General features: G+C 31.7%; 1 protein-coding gene across 5 annotated transcripts in view; it reads left to right on the top strand.

The window, feature by feature from the left end:
* CPSF6 (cleavage and polyadenylation specific factor 6) overlaps positions 1–19,112 on the top strand; it is a gene marked incomplete at its 3' end in the record, with an annotated part of 44,854 nt that extends 25,742 nt beyond the window's left edge. For 2 of the 5 annotated variants that reach the window (XM_081958383.1, XM_081958381.1), the window contains 4 exons: positions 1–116; positions 1,559–1,712; positions 3,948–4,137; positions 13,777–19,112. In XM_081958383.1, coding sequence (XP_081814509.1) covers positions 1–116; positions 1,559–1,712; positions 3,948–4,134 — 457 coding nt within the window. Of the gene's footprint in view, positions 117–1,558; positions 1,717–3,944; positions 4,138–13,776 lie in introns of those variants that run through there. The other 3 variants (XM_081958382.1, XM_081958380.1, XM_081958384.1) reach the window with 2 other exon arrangements.
* Positions 19,113–20,455: the final 1,343 nt, after the last annotated feature.

The following is a 20,455-nucleotide window of genomic DNA, read 5'->3' as shown; positions in this document are numbered from 1 at the left end:
AGAAATAGATGCTGCAAGGACACCATTAAGTGAAGCAGAATTTGAAGAAATTATGAATAGAAATAGGGCTATCTCTAGCAGTGCCATTTCAAGAGCTGTATCAGATGCAAGTGCTGGTCAGTATATTTAATTTATGATTATTTTGTTCTATTATCTGTATTTACATGTAAGAGATAAACCTGAAACAATAAATATGGGAAGTAAAGTTTTCTGATCAATGTATTATAAGGATATTTATTGCTTATTGCTATGCTTATCTAAAGGACTGGTTCCTCCTATGTGAATTGGGCCATTTCTTCTAGAGAGGTAATTTTTGTGGCTTTATTTTCTTATATATAACTTCCAAGGGCAAGGAAGTGGGACTTTGTTTCTGAAGCACAAAAAAAGTATAAGTCTACACCATACACTTGACCTTTGGCCCCTCTATTGGTGTTTCAGCTCTAACTAATGCTATCCTTTCAGAAAGCTTTTAACGTACAGTATTTATATTCATTATTTTTGCCTCATTTTAAAGCTTTACTAATCATTGACATCATAAATTCTTTTAACTTTTAGATACAAAATACTTTTTGGATTTTTAAACATTTTGCTTTTATTTAATAAAACAGAACAAAAGAAAGCAATAATTAAAAGAAAAATATAAGAGCAACAAAATTGTATGCTTCTTATATGAATACACATGTGGAAAATATTTACACAGGTTGCAAGAAAGGATAGGTATACTATATTTTTATTGTTCATATATAGTCTATATCTGTAAACTAAACTATAATTCAGAAATTTCAGGTATCATCAGTTCCTCATCTACTGAATTATTTGGAAGAGTACTGTGGTATAGATGTGTTGCTTACAACATTATTGAATTAATGTTTGTACGAATGATGAATAAATAAATCTGTGTATTGTATGTCAGAAGGGGTTTATAGGACAACTTGCCACAGTCAACTAGCGAGACAACTTGCAGCAGGACAAGAGTTACACTAATATTGAACAAATAGTGGAATGGAATCATTAAAGAAAGGATGCAAAAGGAGGGACAAAATGAAATATGAATGACAAACGTTAAATATATATTTTTAGTTAAATTGAATTGTTGAATTGGCTCATAGTGAGTTGGCCCATGGCAAGTAAGCTGTGGTGACTTGTCTTACAATGAATTGGCTGCAGCAAGTTGCCCAAAATGAGATGTTTCCATTTGGAAGGGGTGGGGGGGAGTGGACTCATAGAGCACGTATGATAGAATGCTTTTCTAAAAAACATTTTTATACAGAGACTATTTGTGTTGGAGGAATACAAGAGTGGAATCTTTTCCTCTAGTATTTAATTATATTTTTTAAAGTGGTGGACTTAAATCTTATGACTCAGTCCTACTCATTTATTTTAAGTTCTAGTTTATAATCTAAAGTGGCGTAAGCCAAGAACAGGTTTATCAGCTTACCATATATTTGTATGATTTTAGTTTTAGTACATTTTTGAGGAAAAATAGAAAATATTTGAACTATAAAGGTTTTTATATTAAGCAAACATATAATCTGTTCACCAAATTCTTATTTTTCAGCGGAATATGGAAGTGCTATAGAAACCTTGGTGACTGCAATTTCATTAATTAAACAGTCCAAAGTATCTGCAGATGATCGCTGCAAAGTACTTATTAGCTCTCTGCAAGATTGTCTTCATGGGATTGAATCAAAGTCTTACGGTTCTGGGTCAAGGTAAACCTTTTGTTTAAAAATCTTGACTGAAATTTAATTGAACAAGAAGAGTTATGTAGTAATTCTTGATTCTTGGATCCCTTTTTATCTTTACACATTCAATTTTTTGGTTAGGGAAATATATGTACACTTTTAGTCATGCAAATTTCTATTCAGTGGTGTAGCAATCCTATTTAAGCCACTTTTTACACACACAGAAATATATACATAATTAAAGTTATTCTACAAACAAATGGAACTAAAATGATAAAATTTTAGACTAGGAAGCAGGAAAACATTTTTGAAACAGCAACTAGCTCTGAAGTGAACCCATTGAAAAGAAATACACTGTATTTTCAAAATCAATGCCAAGAGTATGTATGAGATAGGAAAAATACTGTTTCCAAATTCAAAACAAACATTGTGTTCTTGAGGTCTACTAAACTGTTTTATTTTAGCCATACTTCAGTAGAATCAAAAAAAGGAATACTTTGCAGATTTGGGTAAGATAAAATATGGTTGAACAAATAAGACAAGGCCAGTGTACATTGCCCCTTCTCTCCCTTCTTAGCAACTGGCACTTCATGTACCACTGGCCCATCTCCTATCCTCCTACCATTTTCGCTACCCTCCTATCTTTCAGCTGTTGCCAAGTCAGGGGAGGCAGGGGAAGCACAGCCTCATCACTGTCGTCATGAAAAGGAAAAAAAATGTAAAAGGAAAAAGGCGAGTGCTGAAGTGAGGCTAGCTAGCTGCTGCCTCACCGTGAATGACTGCCTAACTGTTTAAAAAAGCCTCTAAAAAAGCGCCCTCTACTATGAGGCAGGAGAACTGTGTACCTCATTTAGTCTAATCTGACTTCTAAGGCGTTTTATGATCGCTTGAGCAGAGTTAAGCGAGGGTTAAAAGCCTAAAAAATCCCGAGGTAGGAGAGGCGACGCTGTTCTTCTGCCTCCAACTCTCTCCTGAAGTCAAGGAAGACTGCCCGGAGACTGATGACGCTACAGAAGGGAGAATTCCCATTCGTCCTCTGGGGCTTCATTGGTTCCTGGGAAAATGTGATTCGCAGATTGTAGCCTGCATTTCTCTGCACATCCGGCGTTTCTATCTTCCTTTCCTTTTCCTTTTCTTTCTCTTCTCCTTTCCTTATTTCCTTTCCCTTTTTTCCCTTCCCTTCCCTTTCCCTCCTTTCTTCATCCTTTCCTTTCTTCTTTGCCATTTCCTTTCCTTTTTCCTTTCCTTTTCTATTTCCTTTCCTATCTCTTTTCCTTTTCTTTCTCCTTTCCTTTCTTTCCTTATTTCCTTTCCCTTCTTTTTTTCTTTTCCCTTCCCTTCCCTTTCCCTCCTTTCTTCATCCTTTCCTTTCTTCTTTGCCATTTCCTTTCCCTTTTCTTTTCCTTTCTCCTTTCCTTTCTCTTTTCCTTTCCTTTCCTTATTTCCTTTCCCTTCTTTTTTCTTTTCCCTTCCTTTCCTTTCCCTCCTTTCTTCATCCTTTCCTTTCTTTGCCATTTCCTTTCCTTTCTCCTTTCCTTCTTTTCTATTTCCTTTCCTTTGCTTTTTCTTCTTTCCCATTTCCTTTCCTTTCCCTCCCCCTTCCCTCCCTTCCTTCCTTCCTTTCTGGGAGTCTGAGGGAGAGGGAGTGGACCCTTTTCCTTCTTGCCCCCCTCCCCAACATCTGCTCTGATGGCAAATGTGTTTTTTTGTGTGCTACAGTATGTGTAAAGAATGGTGATATGAGACCTTAAACATAACTCTTTAACTGCTGCCAATCAAATATTGGATAAGATAATTTGTAGAATTTTAATGTTTGTAAATCTGATTGTGATGACATCAGTTCCTCACCAGCCATAAACCTCACCGCACGTCACTGGTTGCCAATAATCCATTGGCCCGCAAAAACCTTGTTTTAATCATATGCATGGAGCAAAATAACCCTGCTTCATTTGTGGATGGACCAAAACGTTCAAAGAAACATGTTTGGTTCAGGCATGGACAGTCCAAAACTAGCTCTTTAATGCATCAAGCTTTTGTGTCCAGAACATTTTGCGTATTTATAATTAATACTACAAAAATCTATTTTGCCTTTTCAACTCTTTAATAACAATCATTCCTTGCATTACTTAGTAAAATGGGACTACCAAAACATATTCATCATATGGGCTAGGTTCTTCTTATTCAAGACTTTAAGAAATTTTAGATTATTACAACATATGTAAATTGATTTTAGAGAATTAAGGAAGTAATTTTTTTTAGAAGACGTGAACGGTCAAGGGAGAGAGACCATAGTAGATCAAGGGAGAAAAGTCGGCGCCATAAATCTCGTAGCAGAGATCGCCATGATGATTATTACCGGGAAAGAAGCCGTGAACGTGAGAGGCATCGTGACCGTGATAGAGACCGTGATAGAGAGCGTGATAGAGAACGAGAATATCGTCATCGTTAAGAGGTGGGCAGATTTGTTCCTGGTTTATGAATTTATTAATCTTGAAATAATGTAATAAATATATATTCTTGAATTGTACAGCAGTATGCTGTACTGAAGACATTTTTCATTGGAAGATATGGTCAGGTAAGTATGACAGTGTTATCTCCAATTATTCCTTCCCTTTTCCTCCTTTGCTGATTGCATGCATTTCTTTTGGATATGATATGTGGTTTTTGTTGTCTTATCAGTTAATTGCCAAATAGCTAATTCAGATTTTTAGGATCCAGTTGGTCCTGATGTTATATGCCCTGTCCATAGATATTTGCAGAAAAGAAGAGCACCTTTGAGTTTTTCTTTAGGATTTAAGGAGCCAGTATTAGAATAGTCTTTACTTCTTAACCACAGATTTATAAAATAGTATTTATAAACTTTTTGTTTAGTAATAGGAAGCCAAAGCTGAAACTAAGAGGTTCAAGAAGCAACAGCTATTACAGTTAATGGCTGCTATGCTTGAAGACTGACCTAGCACTGCTTAATTGCTTGAACACATTTATTTGCACAGTGAAGTCTTTTGAAATCACTGGGTTCATTCATAGATTTGAGCATTAGGCTTTAAGTATTTTAAAAAACATAGCTAGTAGAAGTAAAGTTGTAGACATTGTGAAAATTTTTAGAACTTATATTTCTGTATCCTTCAAGTTCTGTTTGACTACCCTATTTAAATGTGGATTAAACTAAAAATAAATGATTAATGCAGTATTTTCTACACATTAGAAATTCTGAAAAGCAGTTATATATTTGTAATATTGATTATTTATAGAACTTTGAATAGAATTACTGATGTAGTCAATATAAATTTCTTATTTTTAAAAGACCTCTTTATAGCGTGTAGAATAATGAGATTGTAGCTGAATGTATCAATACAGTTTTATGTATGTAGTCATAAGGGTTGGGTGGTGGGTTTTTTTGACAACTTGTTTTCTGGTTCTTTTTCCACTCTTGATAAACCTTGCATGTTTTTTTCCAAACCAAGAAAATACATAGTTGGCTTTAATATCATTCATAGTTTTTGATTTTTTAAAAAGCAGCATAGGATATAGTCAGCAGTATGACATTTAGAGTAGCTTAATATTTGTTTTCCAAAAGTTGATGCTGACTTTTTTTAGTTCCAGTAAATTAGATGATAGTGAGCTACTTTTGGAGGTATCACTTTCTTTTAATAGCAGTTACATTTATATACTGCTCCATAGTGCTTTTACAGCACTCTCTGGGCAGTTTACAATATCAGCATATAGCCTCCAACAATCTGGGTCCCTATTTTACTGACCTTGGAAGGATGGACGGCTGGGTCAACCTTGAGCCCAATCAGGCTGTAGGCAGAGTTTGCCTGTAATACTGCATTCCAATCACTGCACTACCAGGACTCTGATCATTTAAAAGTCACTATTATTCCTTTAAGATTCTTATTGCATCAGTTTATTACCCTTTTTTTTAAAGCCTGAACATTTATTTGAACATGCCACCAATTGTCAAAAATTACTTGAAGTTTCTCATTAGAGAATCATTATATTCCTATTTTATCTTATAGCAATTAACATTTCTTCACTTCCAGATTTTTTCACTTATTTAATAAAGACTGTTTACTTCTGTAGGCATAGCTATTTAGTATCAGTTACATACTAATTAAGTAGAGAATAATTAATTAGAACATGTGTTGTTTCACATTATATAACAGGTATCATTTTGAATATCAAAATTTTTTGCACTTGTCAGATAGAATTCACGCTTTTTTTCAAGAATAATAACAAGCACACTCAATACAAACTGAAAAATATATTAGATTTTCTTATTATCAATCATCTTCTTAATCCTTTCTGAGTAGATGGTGCTTAATATTTATTGTTGACTGCATACTCTTCTTACTTAATTTTATCTGCAGAATATGTTTCTTGTATAAGATGTTTACAAATGTTTGTTATTTGCAAGTAAGAATTACATTTACAGTATTTTTAAAGTAGTCCAGGTTCCCTTGCACCTGACATTCATTGAACTCTTTCCTCACTTGATAACCCTGCATATTTTTCTTTATTTCATTCAATCTTTTTAATGAAAACCTTTGTGCACAGGGCAGACTTTAATCCACAATACTTGAAATTTATTGTACAGCAGTAAAGTACAGATTTATTTATTAATGCTTAGAATTGGCCAGTATGGGGATGGGTATTTTATATGTGCTGAGGGAAGATTTGAGGGCATTAGTTAGGTATTTTATGATCTTAGTGCAGTGACTGCTTCCAGTAATTGTACAAATATAAGTTGAGTTTTTCGTGGAGAATCATCATTATAGTTTTGCTATTCATTTTATAAATATAAGAGCTATTGACCTTTATGCATGTTTAACTATTAAAATGTGTATCTGTCAGTGATGGGAAGAAAAGAAAATCCTCTTCTGATCTTAGAGAAACTTATCCCCAAATTCCAGAGAGAATGTTTTATTACAATTATCTGTCAAGAGATATATTGTGATCGTTGTATCTGTCAGCATCTGGAAGAGCACGTGATTTCTGTTTGGGTCAAAGTAAAAGGAAGACCTCTTAATAAATGTAAATACATTTTTGAGGCAGAAGGTTTCAGGAGCTTAGTAATACAATTAGAAGTCACAGTTAATATCCAGCTAATATCCTGCTAATCTGTCCATGTGAACATTCTATTAATTTAAACAGTGCCTGAAAGGGTAATATCAATTAAATATGAGATATATGTTTCTTTAAAATATAATTATGTTTGACATATCAGTTAAAGAACATTGAATACACCCTAGCTGTTTTGTATGAAAGACTTGATACTAAAAGCCTAGAAAGTTCTGTCCGGTTTTTTACATATGCCCAATATGGTTTTCAACTTCTTTTTCTTGCTCAGCTATCTCCATCCCATTTAAAACACTTATTGGTGATAAGTGGAATGAGGTAAAACTCTCACTCTTTTAGGAAACTAAAAGAGGTTTTACATGTAAAAATAATAATTTGGCCTTTGTTGTTAGAGTTTATTAAAACATTTTGAATAGACTTATAGAGGGATCCTTGCACCTGTAATTCAAGCTGGAGAAATTTTGTTTGAAATTATCATTTGATTTTATGTCCTTGAAATTTCATTGTATACATGTGTTCCAGTTTACACAATCTTTCAGTTACCTAATTTCAGTACATTAAGCTCAAATTCTATGAATTTTAAGTATTAATCAAACAATATAAAACAATATGATTTGCCCTTATGCTTGTAATAATCTTCTAAATTTCATAATTTGAAATAATAGTATGCATTGTATACCTCACATTCCTAAAATATGAAATATATTACTATATAATTTGCAATCTACTCACAAAATACAATGTTTTAAATTTTCACTTTTTAGTACTTAGGAATTTGAATGAAGACTTGAATTTGGGGTTTTGAAAGCTACTTACATGAAAGTAGCTACATTTTGTCAATTATGAAATATGTAGCATTTGCCATTATGAGATAGAATGAGATGTCTACCTCAAGAGATACAGAGTTTTGTTATTAATCATAAAACTCAAAGCAACCTGTTCTGAAAGTTATATTTGGTTTCTCTGAAATAAAATTCATTTTTATTTTTAAAAGGTTATTTTGGGCACAGTTTTGAATTTGAAGTAATGATACCATCTATGTTATATGAGGGTACCAGATTTTTTATATAAAGGAAGATGGTTGAGATAACAAAAGTATGTTCTCTGTTGATTATAGAATAACCAGCCTAACTTGCTTCTCAGACTTTAAATTATGCAGTATTAGTGTTAGCTGATAATACTTCCCATCTACATTGACATGTTGTCCATCTAAAAATATAGATTATCCAAAGAGTATATTGCAGTATAAATGATACAATTTTTACCTATGTCTTTGTTTTAATTAAACCAGTTGATATATGTATCAGCAGTACATAATTTTACGTTACGGATGTGTCATCTGGTAATTAGTAATATAACTACTAATTACCAGATGACACATCCGTAACGTAAAATTATGTACTGCATAAAAATAGATGTACCTGTAACATAGTGAAACAATTTTTTATCAGTGATTTTTTAATTAATGAATTTTCAGTACAAACCTAAAATATAAGAAGGATATTAAACACACACACACTGTATATTTTTAATGTTTTCCAAATAGAAATATGTTAATTAATCATATTGGGTTGGTGTCAAAAGCTTTTTCATCCCATAAGAGAAAAAAATATTTCTGACAGGTGGAAAAACACTGCAAGATATCATCCTCAGACCCTTAGGAAATCAGTTTGCACAAGCTCTTCTTTAATGACTTCACAAAACTTCATTAAACATCATTTTCCTGAAAATAAGCCCTCCCCCGAAAACAAGCCCTCCCCAAAAATATTGCAACACAGCGGCCATGAGGTGACCACACTCACTGCTTCCTGCACCTCAAAAATAATAAGACCTGCCCGAAAATAAGGCCAAGTGCTTATTTCGGGGGGTCAAAAATATTTTCGGGGGAATATGGTATGTGGTCTTTTGAAGTTTATACAGTATATTCAGACCTATTTTTCCTACTCAGTTTTTATGAGAAAGATGAAACCATATATCTTGCAGACATATATTGCAAGAACTCTACTGCTCACCTTTCAACAAGAGTTTTTGAAAGTGCCAAAATTTGTTTTCTCTTCTTATGATTGAATCTTAAGATGATAATCACCCACATTTACTACAGCCATAGGAATTACTTGTATTTATGTAGTTCCTCTGAAATCAGATGTAACTTTCCAATTTTCTTTGGGGGTTAATGATTGAATGATCCCAAAATGAATTTTCACCTGGCTTCAATGTGTTTAATGACATTTTTTTAAAAAATGTACCTTGACAATGTTCTTCTGGCTACTGGATTGTTTTGGATGTTTTCATAAATTTCTGTATTTTTGTTATGTCTTTTGTAAATTGTCATTATAAAAGTACAAGAAAATTGTAAATATTTCAGATGTGTATCTATTTTCTTGTACTTAACAAAAAACCCAGAAATTCGTGTGCAAACAGCCAACAGATATTTGTATTGGATGATACACATATTTAAATTAAAAGTTGAAAGCAACATGATTATATGGAAATAATAATCACAATTTCTAAAATTGCTTCAGGCATAAAAATTGTAGATTATAGGATATCATGTGATAAGTTTAATAATTTTATGCTTTGTCATGAATAAGCATTTTAAAATGCAGGGAATTAAAATATTCTTAAGCTCTGGTGCATATTATATACATTACAAACAAGATTTTTAACATTTTGAAAGTTTTCAATTTGGTGTTTTTACTTACTTGTTTACCATGATTTGTTCTTGCAACCTTGATTAAAAAGAGGATGAATCAACCTAGCATTGATAGATTTGAGCTTCATTTGACAATAAATTTGTCTCTGTTCTCAAACCACTATAAGCAAACCTCTTTGTAATTTAAAAGTAATTTGAATGCACATAATTCTTGGTCAAATTTATGTAAAATTTAAAGTGTGGCTTTTTTGTTTTTTACAAAGCATATTCTTAAAACTCTCTTTTCTTTGTGAAGAAAAAAAAATTAATGTTTCATTCTTGGGAAGAATATTTATATTCACACATTCAGTGCAGTTTTCATAATCTAGTGCCTAAAGATATGTTGGATTATTGTTTGCATTTTCCAGTAGGCAAGGAAATAATTACACTGTCTGAGGATGATGGAAATTATAATTTAGCATATGCACACTGCACCAGATGGGTATGCTGCAATACCTAATGAAAAGTGGAAACATAAGATTTCTCCATCTTCTTAGCATTTTATGTACAGTTATTGCACATAATAACATGATATCTAACAGAATAGAATCAACACTTGTGTCCAAGAATAACGAATGTACTACTTCATCCCTTATCTATTTTGCATAAATGTTATATAAATAAAAATACAAGATCATAATAATTATGTATCAAATGCATATCAGAGGATATGTAAGATGGTTACATCCTGTTCATGACCCTGGTAAAGTGTACTATTAAATGGATTGGGCAGATGTATTAAATGCCTATATTCATGGCCAGATTAATCAATACTGTTACTCCTGTCTTGAGAGGCAATGCTAATTTATTGTAAAATTAGTGAAATGTATAGAGAGAATAGTTGGTTGGATTAGATAGGCAACAATTATGCCTCTCCCTTTTATAATCCAAATTTTTGTTTAAAATCTTTGCCAGAAAGCATTTCTTTTAAGCCTAAAAGTCTTGATATTTGTATCTGAAATTCTTATTCCAGCTGATTGTATGTTTTATGTCTTTTTTGCTATAATGTTTATTTCACTGGTACTCTTTTAGTACTGGTGGTTAAAAATGTGAATAATCACCTTTCAGGTTTAGGTAAGAATTATTTTGTGAACACCTATATTGGCAAAATGAATAGCAATTTTGTGCATGTTCGTAATTTTGCTGTTATATTTGTACTATGAGTTTTATGCTAGTCCAGTTCCTTTATTTTCTCATAATTGTGGTTGTGAACACAATCACCCTTTTCTAATAGATTCATTACAAAATTTGGTTTGAACTGCTTTCCTTATGTGAAGTAATTTGATTTTGGAAGTGATAAAGATCATGGGGTTGAAATTCATTTGTCAACAAATATATTGGGAGTGCATTTCTTGCTTACTGTGGTTTGAGAACTTTTTAAAGGAATTCAACAGTATCGTTCTATTTTATTTGCTGCAGTTTTAGCTTTACTAGTTTCTCATATACCTCAAATATGAAAATATATAGAAATATGTGAAAATTTCAGATTACTTTTTGTGAACTGAGTGGAATTTATCTTGATTACAATTTGAAATTTTGAGAAATTGTGACTGCATTGTTATCAGATCCTAGCCACACATAACTATGTATCAATATGGAATTTCTTGCTTTTGCCACATCTGTTCTGCCACATAAATGAGTAGGAGGCTGCTTTCCACTAATACAAACTGGAAACTGTTTTATAAAAACTTTTAGTTCAGACAAGATATGGAAACTAGATTGGATTAAAGATAAAATGATTGTGGCTTCCGGGCTTTTACATCCCTTGCATGAAGGGAGAAATGGCCAAACCAAAGGAATCCCATGATGATGCATAGAATTTAACTTAGCCAGAATTGAGTCACCCAACTTGAGTTCTTGTAATTTAGCTGTATAAATAGACAAATATTAGACAAAACTAGTAAAAAAAAAATCTAACTCAAAAAAAAGCAAAGTAAGACATATCACCGAAGTTTCATTTTGAATTTACAACTATATAATACTTAATAGTATTTTTAAAGTAAAAGAATAAAAAAACCAGACACTCATAATTGGACTTTTGTTGGAATACATTTTCCTTCCCAAAAGCTGAAATGCTAATGTTAGAATCTCATTGGAACAGAAAAGCCAAAGTATTTTATTTGCAAGGAAATGAAGTATACATTTTCACACAGTTGACTATTCAAAAGGACTGAATTGCTATTTAGTGAAACCACAGTGAAACCTTTGAATAATCGTGAAAACTATTGGGTTTTTGGCTTGCATATTGCAGCAGAAATCTCCCCTGAAATAATTGACCAATAAAAACATTATGTATTTAGTAGAAACAAGAGAAAATTGGTAATATCAAAACTATACCACCATTGTAATAATTTTAATAAATATTGAATCTCTAAATAGCAATGTTCCTATAATATATGTATATGAAACAGACTTTGAGTCATGTATGTGAAACAGATTAGTATTCCCAATCTGCAACATGCTAGTATAGCTTTTTTTAAAATACTACCTACCAATGGAAATAATGTTAGTATAAATTCATTAATTTATTTATATTGAAATAGTTTAGAATAGAATCTGTGTCAATAACTGAGAAGCTTGGAGTCTGTACTGAAATACTTAAATATAAATAGTTTATTATAGTTAGTACTATGTTTTTTCATGCTTATTTCTTTAGGTGTTTAATGGACACTGTATTCAGAATGGATTCTAATAGTCTTGCAGTTGTCATTTTGTTTCTCTGAAACTGAAATTTCATCTGTGCATTATAAGTTAAAATAACACAATTTATGCACATTTTGATTCATCTTGTTATTAAAAACAATTTTAAAAAGGTTTTTTAATGTGCAACAGAAGAAAAAATCCAAATATTTAACACTCAAAGTGAAAACTAATTAAATTCTCACTTGCATAAAACCCATTGTGGGAGAAAAGGAAACACCAGAGAAGGGCATCTGAAATTTTTATTAATTGAATTAATTTTTCTAATTTGAACTGTATCAGTAGTAAGAGTGACCTTATGGCAGCTGCATATTGCTTTGTGTTCTGAAATTCTTTATCTAGATATCTGCATACAAAATATATCAATATGTACTTTTGCAAATAGTTTAAATTTTCTGCTTTTTTTGAAATTATTGCTTTGATGTTTTATGATACATCCTAACATTATTTTTTTGGAACCATGTTCCACTGGATTCAGCGTGACTTACTTTACAGTAAGATTTAAAATTTCTGTTTTAAGACTGGAAACATTTAGGAGCTTGCTTCCTGAGCATTGGGCATAGGAATGAACAAAACATGTGATGTATTAATGTATTTTTAAAATCATTTTTAATATCAATTACAATAATTGCCAAGCAGTATTTGTGTATTTACTGTAGATTTTATATAGAACATTCTACAATAATATTGTTATTAAAAATGTGGAACTTTTAAAAAGCTAATTAGATATGAAGTATAAATTTTGAGCGTTTTGTTTCTGGAATTTGTCTTAGGGCACATTTGTTTTGTTAAACCAAGCAAACTTTTAAAAGTAGTTTCTGATACAGCCTGAAGAAAAAAAAGAACATGTTAGCCTTTGATTGTCTTAAAAAGGGGGAGGTGGTGATGTTTGTATCACAGCTACTGATTTTAGTACAAATTAAAGAATTGTTCATAGTATCCAAAACAAAAATAAGACTTCCATGTGACCATAGCAGAGTTATGTAACTGTGGTGAAGTCTTTAATAATTTTGCTATTGAGTTGATTTTGATATTTCGAAGTGCCAAACACTTATGTGATTGCTGCTTATAAATATCATAATTGACTGCTAGCTGGGTTTAGAAGTGAGCCAAGCTCCTCTGATTTTTCCATATTTCTCTTAATTCACATACATATTATCTAGTTGTCTGTCTATCTGATTTTCAAGCATGAACAAAAAACTACATAGAGGAAAACAGCTGTTTATAATTTATCTGTCAGATTAATTTGTTTTTAACAGTTGTATTATTTAGCTGTTCACATAGTTTCATTTTTAAAATTAAAATGGTTAAACAATGTAACAAAATGATCTGACTGATGCATAATCCTCTGTGCACTTTTTTGAATGTTGATCTGAAGAAACATTCCTACTAATGTTTACTTTTTACAAAATTAGGTGTATATATATTCCTGTAATATGATTCTAAAATGATCAACCTGCAATTTGGAAGGTTTTCAAACAAATTCTTATTGTTTTCATTTTTTATTTTTATGCCGAAATAGATTTGATGTTTGTAAATTGTGTATGTATAGTTAAACCACCGTTTTTGCTTGCTGTGGGATCTAGCAAAATCTACATCACAAATTTTAACACATTACAGCTGAAGGAAGAGGAGCACCTCACCAGAAAAGAAATGTAACTTCGTGGAAAGAGGCTTGTCCAGCAGTTTGCTTCTTGTGATCGAACAGAGCTGTAAAGGATTCATGGATAAATTGAACAGGAATAGATCTGAATAAAGCAAATCTGCATATATGGTAACCAGTAGCTCTCTTACTTTTTATGTTAGCTGTTTTTATTTGAAGGAACCTGTGTGATTTAAAACATATAGCTTTTTGCAACTATTACTGGTTATATATATATATTTGACAATTAAAATGTGCAGGCAATTGGAAAAAAAGTCAAGTAAATGCTTGTTTTTATAGTAGTTGGTTCTTGTTTAAATGTTCCAGATAATGTCTGTAAAGCGCACCAATTTGATTATAATAGATGTAGTGTTGTAATAAACTGTTTGATGGGGCTGATGTGTAAATCTGTTCGAGTTATTTGATGTTTACACCTCAGGGAGTGTCTTGTGTTCAGCAATATTTAATGGTGTTAAATGTCTCTAACAAAATGCATATTTTTACAAATGCATCAATTTATTGTATTTGATGAACTTTATGATGAAACTAGAATAGAAATCACATTATTAGTTTATAGCCAGTTTTACATAGATGGTTTTGAACATGCCTAAAAGTATACCAAAAAATAGTGTTTCTGATCCTTGTAGATTCAAATTCCAATGGAGAAGATTTAGGCTTAAGTTGAGTTAAAAGTGTACAAAAAACTTCTGTTGTAATATACAGAACTAAATACCCCATATTTATTTACAAAATGTTAGAAAAAAAACATTGGGCATTTTCAGATGATGGTCATTCTTTATTTTTTTGTTATGTCCTATTTCCAAATACTCTTGATAGTGTATACATAGACACACAGTTGTACACAGTAGGTACAAAAGAGTTCCCTAGAAACAACAACTTGAAAAATAAAAATCCCAGAAGTTTCTTTAAACAATAAAATGTAGTTTGTCCTAATAAGTAGATGTACTCCAGATTCAACAGTAGATTTATAGTCATGCTCAGCAATGTTGTTTGTTGATAAAAACAGACTTCTCAGATTCTTACTTGCACCTGCCTAATTTCTTCTTTCAAAGCTGTCAACATTTTATATGTTCACTATTTCCCCAAATTTACGGCAATTGGTTTCTGGATTAATGAAAATCATTTTAATATTTAATCAATATCTTAATAAATTAGATTATAAATTTGCTGAGATATGAAATTAAATACACCATATATATTCTGCAATTATAACTTGATAAAAACCATGATCAGTCTTGGGTTTTTTAATTAATATAATTGTGTAATAATAGTTTTAAATAGCATCCTTGACTCATCTACAGTTTTTAAGATATGTGAAGCATACATAGTAAAATATGTGTGTGTTTCAGTTACATACCTAATAAGGTATTATCTGGATCTTTGTTTCAGTTTACCCAGGAGTAAAACACTTTGAAAGTGGAATTACATTTAAGTAAATATGCATACTAGTGTATATTCACTCATTATTAGCTGCACATGGAAACACTCAAATTACTATACTGGTTCTGTTCATAATCCTGCTCAGAGTAAAAATAAAATATCTGTCTCTGACGGTTATCCAATATGACTTACTTTACATTGTTATAAAGGTCAGTTTATCAAATGCTTAGCTCAGTCAGTGCAACTTAACCTACTGTATAGACTTACCTGTTTCAAATTAATTTTTAGTTGTTAATAACTGGAGTGGTATGAATATGTTAATGTTCACTGAAAAGATTTTTATAATGGCTGCCTTTATCATTTTTGTACATTGGACATTCTTATGATTCATTCTTGGTTTGTTTTCTTGATCTAACACATTTTAATGTGAAATTGGCTTCTGTTAAGCATATTATGATCAGTTTACCTAATTAGTATGTGGAAATGTAAATATTACTTTCGATTTAGCCTCCAATTTCATTGTGTGTGTGTGTGTGTGTGTGCGTGTGTGTGTGTATATATGTATAAATAAATAGGTAGTTCAGAAGTAAACATTGAAGTAAAATATTGAGATGTTTGGGTCCATATACTCTTTTATTTAAAAGTTATACTTAAGGTTTTGAGTTGTTTCCTTTGTGCAGAGCTGAATAGGTATATAATCAGAAAATGGGGAAATTGCTCACATACTTGGAATGGCTTGTTTATGTAGGGTGGTTGTCGTAGCCCTAAGAATTACAGTGCAGTAATGCATTTTTAATTAGCTAGAATGTACACAAAGAATCTGGACTAAAAACTGGAAAAACCAAAAGCTGAAGGAACAGCCAGGTAAGTTAGATATGCATCATGGATAAATTTTATTTGGAAAACTTAGTATCCAAGATCCAAAATGAAAATAATTTAAAATCATAACTTACTTTAGTATAACTTTTTACAGTTTAAAAGTAGTGTTATTGCTGTATATAGATTATTTTATGTTTTCTTCTCAAGATTTCCATTGCTGGCAGTGGATTTGCCAAAAATCAAAGTATGAATGGTTTTTTTTAAAATAACTTTTTATATATGTAGTGTGAAAGTTTCTGATGTGTGGTAGTAAATGGTGGGTAAAAATTATTTTCCAATCTGAATTATTAATTTCAATTAACATTTAAAGAATTCCAAAGATATTAAGACAAATGAAGGCATTCCAGTTGTGATATGTCTGTGAGCAAACTCAGGATATATTATTGTGAATACTCACGAGACAGTAACAAAAATCTGGATATTTTCTAGGCTTCTGCTGAAATTTGTTTGGATTTCTGTATTTATTCTGTTTCTGACAGGAAAATGTATCCAAGTAGGTACTTGATGTTCTGTATATAGATATTCGTAGATTAAAAAGAGGTATTTTATGTTTTTATCAATATAAATTAAAAGCAAAACACAGACCTAAATTAATTAATGTCCTTAGGTATGTCAGCATCTACCTGTAATGTCACTGTCACATTTCTTAATGTGCATAGTTGCAGCAGGTGGTACTCTTGGAACTAATTTGAACTTAAGCCAGAACAGCGAATTTATTAATTGGATAGATTTTCTCTCAATGTATTGAGTTAATACATATAGCTGGATAACTTTGTTTTTAGAATAAATTTTCAAATTGCATACTAAGCAGATATGCACTCTTTTTTTGCCATATTTAAAATCTTGCCCATTACCTATCATGTATCTCTCCAATAGTCTGATTGCAAATATTGCAGCGGGAATGCAATGCATGTTACTTATGTTTAGATTTCTAAATTAATTTTACAGTGAAAATCCTGGTTAGTTTTGAGATTGTGTGTGTTTGACTGCTTTTGATTATTCCTGGATTATTTGGTTGTTCAAGTTTTGTCAAATATGAACTGCAGGTTTTAAATGTATATAATGTCTTCAGTTTTAAGAACTCTTGTAAATACAATATTGGATAGCGGTTAGATTCTCACTCCAGCTTACTACTAATTTTTATATGTAGGGTCTTATTCACATTGTTTACTTGTTTGATGTAAGATTTCACAGCCTTAAAATGCAGCTTTTAATGTAAAAGCATTAAACATATTCTGTAAAATGTGCATACTTCAACTGTTTGTCAAAAATCTGAGAAATACGGAAAATTGTGTTAATGAAAGTAACATTTTCATCTGAGCAAGAAAGAATAGTAGGAATTTATTTAACAACCAGATAATTAATCTGAGAACAAGGTATTTTAAAAAGCACATTAGAAATATTTTATATAAGAAACTTTGATACTCCTTATGTACATACTATGCCATCAGCAAACATACACATGCTTATGCAAACTATTAATACATTTTCATTTCCATCAAATATTGCTTTCTCTCTTTGCAGTTGTAAATTATTAGTTTAAATAAAAATAATGCCACAATATCCATATTACAAATGTAGATTATTTCAAGCTTTTGGGGTACAGTCTTTTAAATCAAAAGCCACTTTTGAGAAGACATTCTCTGGAATAGCACATGGGACTGCAGCAGTGCAAATTAAATAATGTTGTAAAACCATATTATATAAGCAGTAACATTTCTGTCTTCATACATTTCTAGTCCAACTCTGCTGAGATCCAAAAATGCAATAAACATGGAGCTCTGCCACACTTTGGATTTAGAAGCAAAATAGTGCTTCAGATCATGCAGAGACACAAATGTAATGCCTATCTGCAACATCTTAAATAAGTATTTTTCTGAATTCGTACACCTGCATCATAACGTTGGGGAAAGCATACCTACTTTGAAGCAATACAAACTGATATGTTTGCCCCTTATTACTGATTACTTTTTTGCCTTTGAATTTGAAGTGCTGCAGAACCCTGCTTTCTCCATGGAGAATGACATCTTTTTCTACATTGTATTAAACTTTGGGTATTAGATGATTTTACAATTTTCTCCAACTCTGACACAATTTATCATTGTAGTTATTGAGAATCTTGTTAGGCAAAATTTTTAGAAGCTTCCATAAAATGTCGAATTAATCAGCATTTAGAGTAGGATGTTCTATATAAAGGGGTGGGGAGACAAAAGCTAATTGCCTTATTGGCAGGTTATTGGGAAGAGGCTACTGATGGTGGAAAGAGCCAAAACAGGCAAGTACCTCTTTGAAGAACTTCCTTTATGCTATCTATTCTCACATGACACATCAGGTACACACTTGAAGCAGAGGAGGGAATATTTTTCAATTGGATTCCTAGAATAATTTATAATTGCTTTTCTTGAAAGAGAAATTAAATGCCAAGCAGTTGTGATCTTGCATTCCTTATTGACGGATTTGGCATGATTTAGATACCAGCTTATTTTTTTGTGAAACATTTTAGATTCTATGAATTTACTTGTAAATACATTGCCTTAAAAGTGGGGAGATTTAACTTTCATTTTATACTTCTTTAGTGCCTGTGGAGCTAACCACTTTAGATACTTTTACATGGCTGGGGTTGGGATTTATTATGTCATAGTTTGCACAAATGTTTACATGAAAGTAAAAGCACTGTACACTAAGATTTTAAATTAATTGGTATATGTAACCAACCCAGGTTCTTTTGACTTTCTAATACCTGGCAGCTCAAGAACATCTTGAATGTGTTGAATTTTTGGAACTTAAATGGCTTCACAAGGTAAGAGGGAATAATGTCATACCATATGAAATTTTATAAACCAAATCTCTGCCTCTAGGAATGGCTTTTAAAATTTCATTTCACTTCTATTTGATCATTTGGTGATCTTAATTACCTTTATTTCTAGACTTTAGGTGACTGTTAAGAATTTGGTATTGAACCATTTGTTGGTTTTTTAATCTGCAAAAGAAGTAATTCCTTTTATGGGGAAAAATAAAACACATTTTAATGAAAGCTTAAGTCTATGTTGTCTTTTTTCATGGAACTATGAAAGTTTTTTGAAGTTAAATGTAAGCTGTTCTTTCTGAAAAAAGGAAAGTAACAAGCTGAACAAAATATCTTATAAAAATAAAATAGAAAAGGTAATGTTTATCATTTTTATGTCAATTATTTGTATGTAAACACACAATGATTTATTACTGTTCCTGCTCCTCCTCCTCCTGTTATTACTCTGTACACATATTCATGTAAACAAATGTAAGCACAATGTAATTGGTGCTTTGAAGGCCCAAATCTTTAATATTTCTGCTTTGATCCTAGTCTATAATGTACATTTGTATAATGAAATAATCAATTTACAGTATTTCCAGTTCTGAAGTTGATCAAATATTCTTGGGAATCTATTTTGTTCTCTTCTTTTCATACTTGATTATTTTAACTTCCTTCTCAGTATAAAACTTCTCTTAAATCTGTCTCTATATTTCCCATCAACTATACTTTGATCCATTTATTTTTCCCACAGAAGATTTTATCAATGCCCTTAAAAATATTTTCAGTCTGCTAGTTCTTAATTTCCAGGTACTATCCTGTTTTCTCCTGAAGAAAGAAGATGAGCTACATTCCAGATGAATTCTTATGAGATTTAAATTAAATTACTGAATGGCAAAAGAATCAGATATTACTATTAAATGCAGAACCATGAACATGTTTCATTGGGACTTTAACTTGTCCCTGTAAGTTGTGAAGTTTAAAGGTAACAACAGTTAACAATTAAGACAAGCTGAAGCTCACATATTCATAAAACAGGGATGTCGAACTCTTGGCCCGCAGGTGGATGTGTCGTGCTGGCCATCCCCACCCCCGTTTTAGCGAAGGGAAAAAGGAGATGTGTCACATGATGACATGAATTTGACACCCTTGACATAGGTTAGATGTCAAAAAATTCAACTTGTGTTTTAAAATAATGGGGTATTTTGGAAAGCAGCTAAATAGTTTTATCATTAAGATATCACTAATATTAAGAATTCCATATGACAATCCTAAAATTAATGTTTTCTACTTGTTGGATATCAATCTTTCATTTGAAACTAGCATAGTGCTATAAGAGCACTAGTGCAACATTCTTGGGAGAGAAATAGATTTCTGAAGTTGGCTCCAACAACAGGCAATAAGTATACAGTATGAACTCAGTCTTGGTTCTTGGGAACAGCCTGGGTGGACACGTTCTGCAGTTTTATTGGCAAGATTTCAGAAGTGGTTTGCCATTGCCTCCTTCCTATGGCTGAGAATGACTAGCCCAAAGTAACCCAGCTGGATTTGTGCCTAAGGCAGAACTACAACTTATGGTTTCCCAGTAT

This window comes from Natrix helvetica, assembly GCF_964273705.1.
Source record: "Natrix helvetica genome assembly, chromosome: 6".
Lineage (NCBI taxonomy): Eukaryota > Metazoa > Chordata > Lepidosauria > Squamata > Natricidae > Natrix > Natrix helvetica.
The sequence above is the reverse complement of the archived record's forward strand: the minus strand, read 5'-3'. Positions and strand labels throughout refer to the sequence as shown.